General features: G+C 48.1%; 1 protein-coding gene across 1 annotated transcript in view; it reads left to right on the forward strand.

Annotated features, from left to right (window-relative positions):
* PLXNC1 (plexin C1) overlaps nt 1-17,253 on the forward strand; it is a 149,726-nt gene that overhangs the window by 29,871 nt on the left and 102,602 nt on the right. Inside the window, 2 exon segments of the mRNA XM_047065087.1 lie at nt 3,983-4,117; nt 7,542-7,642. Coding sequence (XP_046921043.1) covers nt 3,983-4,117; nt 7,542-7,642 — 236 coding nt within the window.

Below are 17,253 nucleotides of genomic sequence, written 5' to 3' on the forward strand. Positions count from 1 at the left end.
GCAATAAATATCCGTGTACATATGTCATTCACCATACATATGAGGGGCTGTGGGGTCTAAGGGTATGCTTTATAATTTTGATAGATAATGCCAAATTACATTCTAGAGAAGTGTCACTCCCACTATCGATGAAACATAATTTAAACCCAGCATCTATAGTTATCAGGACAAGCTTTCAGTGTAAGCCACTCTAGGTAGCTTGTTTAGGAAACTGGTTGGTAAACCCCAGGACATAGTACACTTAAGAATTTTTTTTTAACACAATAAAGGCTTCCCTGCCAGAATTCAGAGTTCCAGAGAAAATACCGGTGCCTCGTCTCCCGGTAAATCGGAGTTGCCCCAAACTAGATCTTCATAGCCCTTCCCCATCTACATCAACCATGTTCCAAGAATAAATAAAAGAAGTCCCTGTAAAAACTGCAGCACAGGTCCTAACTCACTTAAGACGCATGAGTGGTGGTGTTTTATAAATTAAGTTTTTATTTTAAAGCAAATCCCAGACACTGTCATTTCACCCCTACATGTTTCATTACACATCTCTAAAAAATGATGGTCATTTTCTTTTTTTTTTTTTTAATGTTTATTTTGAGAATACATGCCTGCAAGTGGCAGAGAGGGAGGGGGAGAGAGAATCTGAAGCGGGCTCTGCTCTGTCAGCATAGAGCCCGCTGCAGAGCTCAATCCCACAAACTGTGAGATCATGACCTGAGCCAAAATCAAGAGTCCAGCACCGCAATGGCCACTTTCTTAAATAACTATACCCATAATGCTATTATCACAGCAAAAATATCAGTAGTTCTTCAGCGATATCTCATAGGAGCTTATACAATGAAATCTTCCTAAGTGGCTCGAGAGTATCTTTTGAAAATGACTTTTGTTGAGGTTAGAGTGGGAGAGAGCCAAAGCATAAGAGACTCTTAAAAGCTGAGAACAAACTGAGGGTTGAGGGGGGGTGGGAGGGAGGGGAGGGTGGGTGATGGGTATTGAGGAGGGCACCTGTTGGGATGAGCACTGGGTGTTGTATGGAAACCAATCTGACAATAAACTTCATATATCGAAAAGAAAAAGAGAAAAGAAAATGACTTTTGTTCAAATCGGTATCTAAGCAAGGTCCTCAAGTCAGACCTGGTTGTCCTGCCTCTCTCAATCTGGTGTAGCCAACTCCCATCACTGCCACTGACTGATGGAGGAAATGAAGTCTGTGGTCGAATGTCTCATATTGTGGATTTGGCTGTTTTCTTGCTGCCTCCTCCTCTTTCTGCTTCCCAGTGTTAAAGGTCACACTAAAGGCTCAATGAGGTTCAGGTTCGGTTTTGTTGGCAAGAATGCTTCATAGGTGGTTCTGCCCAGGGAGGCCTTTAACACGATGAATTCTTCTGGACAGCAGCCTGTCTTCTCTTGAGTGTCACTTGAGAACATTTTTATCAAACATTTTTTAACTGGCTTCCTGTTTCCTCTCTCCTCTATGACCTCTTTTCTAGAACCAGATCAACTGAATCTCAGTTGATTAATAAGGAACGTGAATTAGAGATGGGAAGACAAGAACCTGGCGAGTCCACGCTTGGGTGGTGCCAGCCTGCTGTTTCTCTTCATTTGTAGTTTTCAGTAGGCCAGTGTTGTCCAGTAGAACTTTCCGTGATGATGGTAATGTTCTGTATCTGTACTTTCAGCATGGTAGTCACTAGCCAAATGTGGCTAATGAGCACTTGAACTGCAGCTAGTATAACGGGAGTACTACATTTTAAATTTAAATAGCCACAGGTGACTGCTGGCTACCATACTGGATGGTGCAGCTATAGTCACTTTTTTTTATTAAAAACATTTTTTAAATGTTTATTTTGAGAGAGAAGAGAGAGAGCATGCGTGCACGAGTGGGGGAGGGGCAGAGAGAGAGAGGGAGACGCAGAATCTGAAGCAGCTCCAGGCTCACAGCTGTCCGCACAGAGCCTGACATGGGGCTTGAACTCATGAACCGTGAGATCGTGACCTGAGCCAAAGTCAGACGCTCAACCAGCTGAGCCACCCAGGCGCCTCTGTAGGTGCTTTTAAATGACTTGAGGCACAGACCTTTTCCACCTCTACTGGGACCTAAATGGTTCTATTCCTTTTTAAAAAAGTCCTATTTTAGTTACTGCAATTGACTTTTACGAGCTGCTCCTGAATTCAGTGGCAGTTCACGGGCCCCTAGTGAGTTACTAGTTGTACCAAATCTACCTGGACTTAACCCAGAGCAGATGATGGAAGAAAGTCACGACCACAAGACAAAGTCATACTCAGGCTGGGAGCAGGGACTCATGTAGGAAGATGCTGCCTCTGCCAAAATGATAAGGACTCTTTGATAAAGTAGTAAGTATGTATTTGCCATCAGGATATGTGGTACAGGCTTCGTATTGCTTAGTAGATGCGTGAATGTAGACTTTGTCTGAAAAGAATCTCAAGGGCCAACGTTTCTTTTAAAACCATGTGCCCAATGTAACTGCCGTCCTCAGCAGTAGAGACACAAGTGTAGATTTTACGTATGGATGTATTCAAACTGACAAAATATTGAACACCTTCGATTTTAAAAGTATCGGGCAAGGGGATAGGTATAAAGATGATTAAGATACAGTCTCTACTCAAAAGGAGCTTACCATCTAGCAACATTATTATCTATTGTGTATTTATTATGTGCCACGCACCTTTTACAACTCTCCTTTGATCCTGAATAGTTGTATATAGGAAAGGCATTATTAGCCCCGTTTTAGAGACAAGGAAGTTGGGGAAGGTTAAGGTACTAGGTCAAAGTTAGCACAGCTTACTCAGCGGAAAGAGTCCAGAGGCGCACCTGGGCTCAAGCGACCATTCTGTTTCTCCAGGGCTATGGTGATGGTCTGTGATGCAGCTTCAGGCCCCTGCTTCCAACCTGCCCCCTTACCATGCCACCTCTCTGCTCAAACCCTACAGTGGCTCCCTCTCTCTCACCCGGAGTAAGAGTGAGATTTCTATACACACCTACAATCACCTACGTTGCACACTTGTTACCTCACTGCTCTCTGCCTCACTGGTTCCGCTCGAGCCACACTGGCCACCTCAGGTTTTAGGGCCTCGGTACCAGTGAGTGGCTCTCGCAAGAGCACGAGTCACCCAGGCATCTAAATGGCCCGCTCCATCGTCTCCTGCAAGTGTCTCACTAAATGCCACCTCTCAGTGAGACTTACCCTGAGCACGCATCCTGATGTCCTTACCCCACTTTATTTTGACTTACATCACCTTCTAATAGGGTTTCTGATTTAATTATTGTTAATTGTCTGCCACTACTCCCCTACACACACACACACACACACACACACACACACACACACACACACGGTATATGAAGGTAGGTTTCTCCCTCTACCCCCCCCCAATTTGTTCGCAGCCGTTTTCAAACACCTAGAACATGCCAGATACGTAGATATTTATCGACTGAGGTGCATGAAACTCATGTAGGCCCAATTTCAAGGCCACGCTTACATTTTATATGTAAACACATACCTGCTGTTTGGGCCTTTTAAGTTGTCCTGGTTACTTTAAAATGTGTGACTGCGTAGAATCATATAGGAGAGTCAGAGTAACACATGCAAATATATGTCAAGCCGGCTTCCTTTAGTTTGAAGATCACTTGGCTTAATACTGACGAAGCTGTCACCTGTAGCTTCTCGTAGAGCCAGATGTGATAGGGAATTGCGGGCTTGGAGCGTCCACACGTGAGGATACTGCCCCAGCACTGAAGGGTGGCTTCTGTGCGTGCACACGCGCATTCACATGCGTGACCATGCTTGTTCTTCCCAGCCTCGTGGAAGACTGAGACACAAAAGGATGATTAAAGAACATGGTACCTCAGCCAGTATATGTAGTGAGGAAAAGAGCGTGTGGTCTTAGAATTAAGCTGCAACTCTTGCCACCCCCGCTATTCAAAGTATTTAATAGAAATCTTATTTCTCTTTTTGAAAAAAAAAAATAGGTTATTCTTGGTGAGAATTTGACTTCAAATTGCCCGGAGGTTATCTATGAAATTAAAGAAGAAACACCTGTTTTCTACAAACTGGTTCCTCATCCCAAGAAGAATATCTACATCTATCTAACAGCTGGGAAAGAGGTAGGCGAAAATACTGGGTACAGCTTCTGACTTACGAATAAAAAATTGTTTAATTAACGTCATCATCTAGTAGTGAAGCTTTTACTTTGAACTATCAAGTTTAAACACTGCTGCAGGCTTCGAGAAGACCTTCAGTGGTTCACAGACATGGAATTAAAAAAACCTTCCTGTCAGTAAGTAAGCAAGAAATATTACCTATTTAGACAATTTTATTATTGGCTATATTTCCAATGCGAGGCTTTTCAGAGGAGGGTGTGCTTGCAAATGGGTGCATAATCAGCAAGGTAACTGAATTTGCACATTTATTGTGTGGGCACTGAACGGTTAGATGCATTTATGAATATACCCAATGGGACTGGCTTTGGAATTGGGGGTTAATATCAGGCCACAGTCTCATGCACATTCATGAACCAGGAAATATATGGCACTCACCCTCCCTCTCTTAATTTATCTGGCTGTTTTAGTTTTTCTTCTTGCTTCTGCTTACTCAAATAAAAATAATAGCTTTTTATAGTTTCTTCATTTTTATAAAGTACTTCCACAAAGGAAGAAAGCTAAGTTTTATTGGGTCCCTACTGACCACGTACTGGTTTCGTCTCTCTTAGAGGCAGAGTTGTGTCTGTACGCACAGCTATAAAAACAATGTTGATGAAATATGCTACCAAATTAATGAGATAAAATTACCCTTGCTTTGTATATCAAGAGCCTAAGACTTGGAAAGGTTAAATGACTCAGTCAAGGAGATCTATCTCCTTGATATCTTAGGTTCATTCTATTTTATATATATGTAGGTTAGGCCTTGTCCAGACTGGGACATCAATTCTGTCCTGACATCAAAGCCCGTGATAAATGAGATCGAATCCCAAACTTGTGAAAACTAAGCAGCCCATTCTGGCACGGTAATTCGGACCCATGGCCATTGGGGCAAACAAAGTGTGAAGAAGAGAATTCAGACTTGTGGAATTATCTAATGGAATAACAGATGCCTTCGGTCCAACCCCATTTTCCATTCTTTTTATCTCTCGTTCTAAGGGGAACGGTGATGACAGCAAGCCACATGTGCTGTTGCGGTCACACAGTAGGCACACAAGCACATTGTCGTTTCCAGAATTCCCAGAATTGCCCTTTGCACGTGGAAGAGTCGTTATGTCAAAATGATCTCATTGAGATGAACCGTGGACCTGCCTGACGTTGGTAGACCAGTTGTTCACCATGCAGAATCTTCCTGAGCAGCTTGTGTCCCCGTTAAAACACTTTTTATTCTGTTTCTTCCCTGGGCTTCCCGTATTCGCGAGATTTTTGTCTACTCAACAAACTGCATATATTAAGTAACTATTCCCATTCCCAGGCTTTATTTATCGAGGGCATCCGAAAACTGCCAGCCGGAGAACGCGCTGTGCTGCCACACAGAGCTGATAAAATTCCAGCCCAAAGCAAAGACACTTGAAGTCTTGCTTAATCCGTGCATGTTTCTCCATTCAGCTTTTTGAAACATTGCAAAATGGCTCGTAAATTCTCGTTAGCACTTTCCTCCAAACTCCAGACTGTAAGCTGGGAACCACTGGAGAGCCACGGATAGCTGACAGGTCCTCACTTTCCGGAAGATAAAGAGTTCTAGCCTCTGGTCATTCAAAGCCTGAAGCCCTAGGGAGGGTTTTTGACTGGGCATCAAAGCTGGTTATTCTTACATTCTTCACCTAGGTTTCCTGCTGGGGATCCTATTAGTAAGATTCTCATTGAGCCAGCATAACCCCTAGACAGGCAAAAACCTAAGGAGGATCCTTTCCGAGACTCTTGGGGGGATAGTAACAGCCAAACGAATACGCCCTGGTACATCCATGGAATACGTGGCCGCTAAAAATAACCATATGAAGATTTATGCATCGCCGTGGAATAGTCACTATTGTGTGTTACTAAGTTAGGGAAGCAGGTCCAGTGTAGTACTAATTGTGTTCTCGCTTTTACAGAGAGAGATGTTGTTTGTGTGTTTAAGTAGAGCGCGTAATGGTTCTCATGGAAAGTTCTAGAGACTCCTATCCCACTAAGTGTTCTGAGCCAATGTGGCCCTAGGAGAATATGTTATTTAGTCTACCCCGCCTGGAGTCTCATCATGCTCAGCATATTCAAAGGCTCTCAGTAGCCTCCTAGTAAGGAAATCTGTTTGCCTTTTAAGTGTGAGGTCTCACATGTTTGTAGGGCTGTGGAACCTTTGCCTCACACAATAGCAGTAGCCAACATTTATCGAGCGCTTAGTATCTGCCAGACAGTGAAATAACCCTGTGGAGTCCGCAGCACGGTCACCATTTCAGAGTTGAGAAAACAAGGTTAGAGAGACTACGTGATATTTATGCAACCTCCCCCCCCCCCCCCCCCCAGAATTAAAAAGATGTTTTGTGAGCTACAGGGAAATCTCCACATTCTGGTTGATTCTGGCTCAGGCTGGTGGTCTGCCCCCGCATCTTTCAGCAACATGGAGGACTGAGAAATAGACGGGTCTGTCCTCCATGTAGTCAACTTAGAATTGAACACTACTCCCCAGGATAGCCTATTTTCCTCACCAACCGTTTCTAGAACGCTCTGTGTTTCTAACCTTTTAAAGAAGTTACTTATACCTTCTAGCATGTACAGCTTCCTGGCTTAATGAGTTCCACAAGTTTCCTTACTACCTGCTGTGGGATTTTGCCCGCAGAAAATGCGCTGTGTGGCACTGAGGTCCTCCCCGACTCCCGCCACCCTGCTTCCAGGCTCTGACTGTCTCAGATGCCCGGGTCTGCCCAGCACGGGCGCCTGGTCTGTGGGTTGCTCTTTCCTGACAACTGGAAGAGGCAGCTTGAGGGGCAGGCAATGATTTGAATACTCCCCCTGTTTCTTTTATGCCCGACTCCAGTGGAGGGAAGGTGAGCAAACGAGCCAGGAGCTGAAACAATGGAGTTACCCTGACAGGGGTGTGGGATTCACCTCATTTCCGTGTCCAGCGTCAGCCTCGTGCTGACACTCCTGGGTCAGCGTGAGCCTTTACGTCCCCAGATGCTCATTTCCAGAGTGCCACTGACCACGCATTTAACTGTCTTTGTGTGAAGGCCAGGTGACCTGATTCCATGACCCCTTGGGAAGTCATTATTAGCGGATCAGACCCACCTGAGAGAGCACTTAAAAATACAGATTCCGAGGCCCGGTCCCTGACCTGCCCAGCCCGAGTCTCCAGAGCAGGGACGGCAGGCCATCTGGGAACCTGCACTTTCCAAACCTCCCCAGGGGATTCGTACCCCGGAACTTGAGAACCACTGCCCAACGTCCTTACAGAGGCATTCCGAGTTCAAGCTGACAAATGTGCTCTCTTTGTGGCCCGTTATCAGATGAGGTGTTGTCGTTTTTGTGGCGGTGCTTAGAATTCCGTCTGAGCTGCTGTCATCTTCATTTCTAGGTGAGGAGAATTCGTGTTGCAAATTGCAGTAAACATAAATCCTGTACGGAGTGTTTAACAGCAACAGACCCTCACTGCGGTTGGTGCCATTCTCTGCAAAGGTATTTCCTGAATTCTTTCTCACCAGCTCACATTTTCGAGAGAGAAAAAAAAAAGTGTCATGCAGCAGAACACTTGTTGCCCTACTTTGACGATCCGTGCCAATGACCTGGGGGAGCCGATCTCTTCGCCGCCTGAAATATCAGTGCGTGATCCTCATTAATTCTCGGAGATGTTCCCAGCTGGGCCAGTGCGGCGGGATCATTTGACCCGGACCACTCCGGGTTACCCGACCTGGGGGTGGGAGCGGGGTGGGGACAGGACACCAGGAAGGATAGCCTGGAGCTGCCGATTCTGCTTGTACTTTCTACAGAGTTCTCCAAGACTCCAGAGAGAGAGAGAGGCAAAAGGTCTCCCCTCAGAGGAGATAAAAGAATAGGGATGTTTGAAAATTTCCCACCGAATCCTCGTAATGTCACGTACTCGGATGGCTCGGTGGAAGCCTTATTATTGATGATGCTGTCTCCTAATGCGCGGTACAGCTGTGGGCCTGCTGTACAATCTCAGTCTCCAGGCAGAATGTGCCCAGCCTGGTCTTGAATTACGATGTTCACGACCCATCCAGGCTCTGGGGCGACTTGTAAGCGGCTCCCTCGCCATGGCAGCTCCCAGCGTGGCTGGGACCGGCCTGGTTGGATTCGCTGTTGCCATGGCAACCCAGTACTCGGGCTCCCGCTACAGAAGCAAGGAGGAGAGTGGCGGAGCTGGAGCTCAGGCAGGGGGAAAAAAAAAATACCATAACGGTGGCCGTCAGTTTGGTGCTTTCCGTTTTGAAGGGTCAAAAGGGAGCGGGAGGAGTGGAACAGGTGCAGAGAAGCTGAAGGCTGAACAAGGGGCGGTTTGGGGAAAGCAGAGGGGACGGGGAAGAGAATCTGGGGAAGGAAGCCCAGGGCAACGAAGGGAGAGGGCGAGGGCGAGGCTACAATATAAGCGAGAGGTTCAGGAAACAAACTAAAAATGTGGGGATGGAATTAATTAAGAGTTCATGGAGGAAGTCAAAAGCTGAGATGCAGCAAGACGCATAATTGCCCTTGCCTTTTGCAGCGCTTCCTCACGGGGCTGTTTCTGTCAGAATCCCTGGCAGACAAAGGAAGCGGGGCCAGGAAAATTCTCATGAATAATTGTAATTGGGTAGGAACGTTTTCTTCCCGTCGCTTGCCCAAGTCTAGAGTTTAAGAAATTAACTGATCATCAACAGCATTTCATTGTCACACACCCACTGAGCGGTTCCCCCGTACTCTTTCCGACCTGTTTCGTCTATGTGCGTTTCCCACCTATATTTGTAGGGCTCCCCCCAAGGCGTTAATTCGGTGGCGGTGGCAGTGATGAACTAGCCACGAGGAGCTCGTGGCTCTTATATGGCAAACACAGGTCTGGAGTTCACGGGCGATGTGTCCAGGCTGGAGAGATGAATTTGGGAGTTAGACATGTCTGGAGGGAGCTTACAAGACCAGACGAGGGAGGCCGTGTAGATTGAGGGGAGAAGCAGTTGGGGAACCGAGCACTGAGGCGGTGCCGTGTCGAGGGGCCAGGGAGGCAAAGAGGAAACAAAAATGGGGAGGGAACAGCCAGAAAGGGAAGAGGAAAGACCGACGAAGGTGGTCTCCTGGATGCCAAGGGAAGAAAGAGGGGAGCGGTCCCCTGTGCCAGATGGTGCAGAGGGGCTGGGCAAGGGAAGTGCGCTGACCCACTAGACTCAGCAGGTAATGACCGGTGACCATGACAAGGGCAGTGTGGCAAGCGATAAAGCTGCAGGAGAAAATGATGAGGGAGCAGAGCAGAGACCAGTCTCCAGAGGAACTTTGCTGAGGAAAACGGCAGAAAAAGGGAGCAGACGCTAGAGGAGAAAGTAAAGTCCAGAGAATTTGGTTGTTTTTGAGGCGCGTGAAATAACCCTGCGCTATGGGGCTGTTGGGGAAGTTTTAGTAAAACAATAAAAGAGAGAGAGAGAGAAAGAAGAGGGGTTTGCACCGTGCTGTCTCTCGGCAGATGAGAGAAAATAAGATGTAGCACACTGGTGGGGAGGCAAGTTCAGACGGGAGGTGGACAGGTGGTCTCGGGATGGAAGAGCAGGTGAAGAACATTGGGCCCGGGAGCAGGTGGGTGGTGCAAGCGTGTTCAGCCTCAGTTTGTATCGCTAACGTCATTTTCGGGGGCTTCAGGCCCGTGAGAGTGAGGCGGGGGAGGAAGTGCTGGAGGTTTGGAAGGCGAAGAGAGAGAAGGTAGGAGATCGAGAACGGAGATGGGAACTTAGAATGATCGCTGGGCAGCAGGAGGGCCCAGCTGAAGCCAGTGGTCTTGCTTTTGAAGCGAGAGCAGTCAGCAGGGTTTTGCTTCCCAAGGCCGTGTTCAGCCCCGCTGGTGTGGTCGCAGAGTCGGGGAGGGCTAGATTTAGCAAGGTAGGGCTTTGCAGGAAATACGTCAAGAGGGGAGGGCGGGGCCTGGGAACCGAGGGGGTATCCGAGCGCTGGATGGTGGTCTTGACATGGATGTTGGTACTTAACATAGGGGGCCCTGGGCTGTCAGCTGGAAGTACACGCCGAGGCGGGGAGTGAGGGATGGGAATAGGCGGCAGGATCTGTGCATGGGAGGTTGTGATTGGATTTAAGACTCACTGGGGCTGGGAAATGGTAGTTGGACTGTGGGAGAGTCAAGGAGGGTGGTGGCGCTATCGATTATGACAGTGTACCTGAAGTAGGATGGGAAAAAGACTGCGGGCAGAGAGGGGTCAAGGAACGGAGGTAGTGTTAGGAACGGGAGTGTTAACGTCAGTCATCTGTGTGGATATTGCAGTCGGACCGTGGGAACAGGGTTGGAGACGGTGAGAAGCAAGATAGTCCAGAAGAGGAAATAATTGGCAGGGGTGGCGGTGGTCTATAGATGGTTGCAACAAGGAGGGCTTTGCGGTGGTGGGGCGCACTGGGCGGGGGGCACGCTTGGAAAGGAGGAGGAAAGACGAGGCATCCAGAAAAGGCAGTGAGACACAAGCAGGACGCTTAGGATGAGTAAGAGGAAGCAGCCAGCCCCTGAGCTGGCTTCGAGGAAGCTGTGTCCCCAGGGGAGAGGCTGGTTTCAGTGAGCACAAGAAGGTAAGAGGGAAGATCAGAGAAGAGGTTGAAGACACCGGGGCATATATTGATGACGGGCAAAGAGTGCTTGTCTTCTGTAAAGCTACTACTACCTGCTTCCCTGGTTCTCCTCTTACTCCCTCACCCCTGTCGTAATACCCTCCTAGAGGAATGATGCTTTTATAGTCTAAAGCAGGTCATGTCATTCCCCAGGTTAAAACCTGCACAGCCTTTCTCTCTTAGAAGCCAGTCTGACTGTCTTACTGCCAGGACCTGCATACATCATCTGACCCTTCCATGGTTCTCATGCCTCTCTCTCCTCAGTTCATTCTACCCCACCGCGCTTTCTTTCTGACTTAGGAATATGTCGACATGTTCCCACCTCTGGTACTTTTGCCCTCGTTGTTTCCTCAGTCTAGAATATTTTTCCCCAGATCTTTCCATGGCTGGCTCCTTCCTGATCATCCAGTTAGAAGTGGCCTCACCTCACTCATAATCACCCGTTTTATTTTCATCATGGCCCCATCAGTGTCTGAAATGATCTTATGTCTCTGCTTTTCTTTTTAAAATGTGGGTTCCATGAACATAGGTACCTTGTCTGTCTTGTTCACTACCATATCCCCAGAGTCTAGAACAGTGCCCGACACATCGTAGGTGCTCAAAAAATATATGTTAAGTGAATGAAGTAGATTTTTAAAAGTTTTTTAATGTTTGCTTATTTTTGAAAGAGAGACAGACAGAGCATGAACAGGGGAGGGGCAGAAGGAGGGAGACACAGAATCCAAAGCAGGCTCCATCCAGTCTCTGAGCTGTCAGCCCAGAGCCTGATGCAGGGCTTGAACTCGCAAACCGTGAGATCATGACCTGAGCTAAAGTCGGATGCTTAACCAACTGAGCCACCCACGCACCCTGTGAATGAAGTAGATTGCGTGATTGAAGAGCTCTCTCAGTGGCAGGTTGAGACTTACGCATTAAGTAATATAGAACATTCTAGACTGATGGTCCTTCCCAGCCACATCAGATCACTCAGTTTCAGACTGGCTTCATTCTGGCCTAAGACGAAATAAAACTAAGCCTCAGATCTGTGACTCATATTGAGTTCCCAGTACCATTCAAAATTAGGAATTCTAAAGGGGGATGTTTTCTTATAACTGTAGAGCATCCCACTGTGTTTATTTTAAATGTCACAGATTTATTTAGAAAAATAATTTATTTTCTCTTTTGAGAAGGTTGAGCTTTCTTGCATATGTGTCTAGAAAATGGATTTGTTGAGAGCGGGGGGTGGGCAAGGAAACTATCTTAACTTCCTTTTGATCGGGTGTTAAGAATAGGCATCCAGTGTAAGCAGATAAAAAGCAATTAGATAAACAATGAGCTCTAAAAAGTCTAGTATTTTATTGTTGGAACCTCAAATCCAACCTGCGCTGAATTTGTGTGTGTGGGTGGAAAGTGAATTTTTGCAGGCTGAGTATCTGGGGTTTGGAAGCAGTTTCTCAGTTTCTCCCATATTGCAAAGCATAGCACATGTGTTCAGTTACGGGTTTCCACAAAACTGGCAATCCTGAACCAATGAACGAGTGAGGTTCCAAAAGTTCATTTGCAAGTTTGTTTGGCACTCAGAATGCATTTTCCCATAGAAACAATGTCATAAATTAAGGACTCAGTCCCAAGGCAGCCCACAAAATTCAGTTTATTTAATTTCAACAAATATTTATCGAATATCTACCAAGAACCCCATGTGGCAAGTGAGGTAGCTGGAGGCTATTGAGGGAAATCGGATGCCATTCTTGGCCTTCAGGAATTCACATGCTAGCTAGGGAGACAGCCGTGTCAACAGCCAACACTGATTCAGTCATATGTCCAGTTGACAAGTATTTATTGAGCACCTATGACGTGATAAGGCCTGTGCTAGGTACTCAGGTTATAGCTCTTTCTTGCCTACACAGAGCCTGCAGTCTAGTGAGGGATGTAGACAATACTCCGGTGATACTGCATTGACCAATTCTTCCTAAAAGAAAGAATTAGAAGAAAAGAGCATTTGTTTTTCTTGCTCATGGGTCAGCTCCAGTGGGGTGGGGTCGGGATGCCCTCTGCCTCAAGCTGCAGGTTGAGAGGATTGATTCAGGTCTTCTTCACACATCTCTCATCCAATGCACACGGTTCTCAAGGTAGACCGCAGAAGTACAAGAGCCATGCTAAACTATGCATCACATTTGTCACCTCGTCTCATGTCGTGTTTGCTGATACTCCACTGGCGAGCACACCACATAGCCAAGCCCAACGTCAATGGGGTAAGGAAATCTCCCCCACCTACTGTCGTGCAAGGGAGCCAAAGGTTATGGATGCGTCATTCCAGTGCAGCAGATACTGAGGCGTTGAGCGCAATAATCTGGTCAGTCTTGACAAGTAAAAGAGTTACCATTTTACCAATAGGTAGATAGAGTATCATGAAGGTTAGCCCAGAGGCAGTGGAGGATTCCATGGGGGCACATGAACATCTAACCCAAACTTAAAAGTAAGGGAAGGTTGGGGTGCCTGGGTGGCTCAGTTGGTTGAGCGTCCGACTCTTGATTTTGGCTCAGCTCGTGATCCCAGGGTCATGGAATCAAGCCCTGAGTTGGGCTCCGTGCTGAGTGTGGAGCCTGCTTAAGATTCCCTCCCCCTGCCCCTCTCTCCTGCTCATGCTCTCTTTTGCTCTCTCTCTCTCTAAAATAATAATAATAATAATAATAATAATAATAATAATAATAATAAGTAAGGGAAGGTTTGCTGGAGGAGGGAATATCTAAGCTGAAGTTGAGCTGTGAGCAGATATCAGCCAGGTAGAGCAGAGGCAGGTGACTGGCCGAGGGAACAGGTGTATGGAGGCCAGGAGCTGTAAGAGCACCCGTTGTGCTCAATACAGTTGGAGCACACAGTCTGGCGGGGGTTGTTGAGAAAGTGGCTTGGTAGGCAGGAGTGGCCGAGCACTGGCCTTACAAGCCATGTTGAAGAATGTGCATTTTCTCGTAAGGACTTTCGGGAACTATTGCAGAGCTTCAATTAGAAGAGTGACCAGATCAGCTGTGGGTTTTAGAATAAGCATCCTACTGCAGAATAGCCTGGAAACGATCTGCTGGACGCTGGCAGATCACTTAGAAGGTGGTTGTAAACCAGCAAGAGACTGGGGTCCAGCTGGAGAAATAATAGTAGCAATGGAAAGACGTGGCTGGACTCTAGAACTATTTGGAAAATAGAATTGACAGGACTTTTTGATTAATTAGATCCCCCTTGAGTTTGACACACTCAAAATAGGGCCATAAAATGAAAAATCAAATATCGAGGTGGCCACTGTTTTTCTGGAAGATGTACTTTTTCTCCCTCAATCTAAGTCTTCATAAAGGCAACAAAGAAGCAATACCTAAACACGCAATGGGTTCTTACTGTGTCCCAGGGATTGGACCAGGCACTCAGTTGGAGCCCAAAGCATGGGCACTTGGTCAGAGGGGGAAGGACTTTGGAGCGATGGCAGAGCTAAGTCTCGGAAGGTGCAGTGAGGCAAGCTACTGCTCTTTTCCCAGCGACACCGTAACCTCGGTGTTGAGATGATAAGGGAAGGGGTATGGGCATCTGGCTTGGGTGACCAGATGGACAGGGGTGTCACTGCCGAACAGGAATGTAGGAGGGATAGCCTGTTCGGGATGCCCAGCAATGCAGGGGGTGGCTTCCACTCTGGAAGCAGAGGAGGAAGTCAGCCTGCTTGGGATTAAATCTAGGCTTCTTTGTGACCTGCAGTTTCCTCGTCTCCTCTGGGTCAAATCTCTTCCATAAAGTAGGGCTAGTAGTACCTCACAGGGTGGCCGAGAAGATCCAATCAGATAATGTTCATAAAGCCCCAGGCACAGCGCCTGGCTCTTAGTGAGCACTCAAGTAACATTAGCCATTGCGATGGTGGAAGCCCAGAGGAGGGAGCCATTAGTTGTAACCAAGGTCGGAGAAGGCTTCAGACAGGAAGTGGCATTAAAATTAGGCCTTGACGGGGCGCCTGGGTGGCGCAGTCGGTTAAGCGTCCGACTTCAGCCAGGTCACGATCTCACGGTCCGTGAGTTTGAGCCCCGCGTCAGGCTCTGGGCTGATGGCTCGGAGCCTGGAGCCTGTTTCCGATTCTGTGTCTCCCTCTCTCTGCCCCTCCCCCGTTCATGCTCTGTCTCTCTCTGTCCCAAAAATAAATAAAAAACGTTGAAAAATAAATAAATAAATAAATAAATAAATAAATAAATAAATAAAAAATAAAATTAGGCCTTGAAGCCTGAATGAACTTTCACCAAGGGAAGAGAGAGTGGAAGGCATTTCAGGTAGAGGATCCAGCATAGGGAGAGGTCTTTTGAGGGAGCGGCAGATTGGATATTACCCCCAGAGCGCTGGTTCTGGAAGGCAGGAAGGGGATGGGGCATTGGGTGGGACCAGGATGTGAAGGGCTCTGAGTTTGGACTTGATTCGCGGGTGCCGGGAACCTGTTAAAGGATTTTCAGCAGAGGATTGGCATGATCATATTTGTGGTTTAAAAAGATTATCCTAATGGCAGCATTCAGCATGAACCACGTTAACTCAAGCAGCAGCTGTATCAGACTTCCCAATGGTACCCCTCCCAGGGTACACTGTCTTTTGGTATATTTCATAATGAATGAGTTTATCTCCCCGTTCTTCCCGAGTCTTCTACCTGGCGGCTGTTTCTTCAAATTTCATGTACCTCCCACCTCTCCCAGCACCACCATGGCGGTCCACTTGCTCTGGTCCCCGTCCCCCGATGGAACCATGGCTGGGTCCTCTTCCGAAAATGGGCCGTGCAGGAAAGGACGAGCTTGTCTTCGTTGCCCCACCTGTCATGCCCCATCCTGCACACGAAGTATATAGGGTAAGGCTTTGCTAATCAGCAGGTGTGTTAACTATAGGGTATCTGTAGTTCCCCTTGATTATTTGTGTAAATCTAATACTTGCCCACACTCTTCTCTATGTTTCTTCCGTATGGACCAGGGGAAGACCTCCAGGCAGCCCCTGGTAGCAGCTTTCAGGTTCGCAGCTGCTGGTAAGAGAGCATTCCTCAGCGTGGCCTAATAACACCACTCTGTGGCCGGCCCCACTGTCAGACTTTCTAAAAGGCTGGGGGAGAGGGGATTTTTTTTTTAATGTTTACTTATTTTCGAGAGAGAGGGAGAGCATGAGCACGAGCAGGGAGAGGCAGAGAAACGGAAAGGGGGGCAGGTACAGAGGATCCGAAGCGGGCTCCATGCTGTCAGCGGAGAGCCCACGGCGGGGCTTGAACTCACAAACCACGAGGTCACAACCTGAGCTGAAGTCGGACACTCAACCGACCGAGCCGCCCATAGGCCCCCCAGAAGGGACTTCTGAACACAGGAGAGAAAAATCAGACTGCTAAACATATTTGTTCCCAGCACCCCAGAGCAACAAACAAACAAAGAGTTAAATGATTTGCCTATGGCCACCTCCAGTCCCTTGCATTCCTCCCCTGTCTTGAGGTCTGCCTCCCCTCTCTCCTCCTAGAGACATTCCTCCCTCGAGCCTCCCCGGCCAATTTGTAATTCTAAATGGCCATAGACTGTCACTGCCCAGAAAGTTGACTGGGGCAACCCATGGAGTTCGGTAGCCCATAACCCCACGTTTGTGAAGTCTCAGTCCCGCTGCCCCCGTCTGTATCTGAGAGGCGGGCAGTGTGCAGCGGAGACGGCCGTGAGGGCTGTTCGCAGAGGAGCCGGTGGGACTGCGCCCACTGACCCTCCAGCAGGAAGCGAGCCCCCACCCCAGCCCCGGGTCGGAAGACAGAGTCTGCAGGGAGCGTGCAGGGGGAGCGTGCTCCTGCACTAGATGCTGATGCTGTGCCTCACGTTCCACGCCGTGCTCCAGTCAGTCCTCCTGCCACCCTGGGAAGTAAGTGCGAGGGCGGTGTGCCCGGGAGGGACAAGCAAACCACCTGAGCTTGTGTATTCACTTCCGACTGCTGCTGTGACAAATGATCACAACCCGGGTGGCTTGGAACCGTGCTGACAGCTCTGGAGGTCAGAAGTCTGCTCTGGGTTTCCCGGGGCTCACACCTGACGTGTGGAAGGGCTGTGTTCCCCCTGGAGGCTGTAGGGAGGAGCCTTTTCCTTGTCTTTCCTGGCTCCCGGAGGCAGCCTTCCTTCCTGCCTTGGCTCCTGGCTGCGTCTTCAAAGTAGCATCTTCACATCTCTCTGGCTCTGTTTCCCTCGTCACGTCCCTTTCTCTCACCCTGACCCTCCTGCCTTCTCTTGATCCCCTTGTGATTACTTTGGGCCCACACAGGTAATCCAAGATAATTCTCCCCCTCTTGAGATCCCTAATCCCATCTGCAAAGCCCTCTTAGCTGTGTGAGGGGACATTTTCACATGTCCCAGAGACTGAGCCATGGGTATCTTTGGGGGCTGTTACCCTGCCTGCTGCAGGGTGTACAAGCTGGTACCTTCGCCTCCCACTGTAGGGAAAGGGAAGAGGAACGAGGAAGGGACGTTATCCCCTGTGGCTGTGGGAGG

Source organism: Lynx rufus, unplaced genomic scaffold, assembly GCF_022079265.1.
Source record: "Lynx rufus isolate CCGP_SWC_20201006 ecotype Redwood Valley unplaced genomic scaffold, mLynRuf1.p SCAF_7, whole genome shotgun sequence".
NCBI lineage: Eukaryota > Metazoa > Chordata > Mammalia > Carnivora > Felidae > Lynx > Lynx rufus.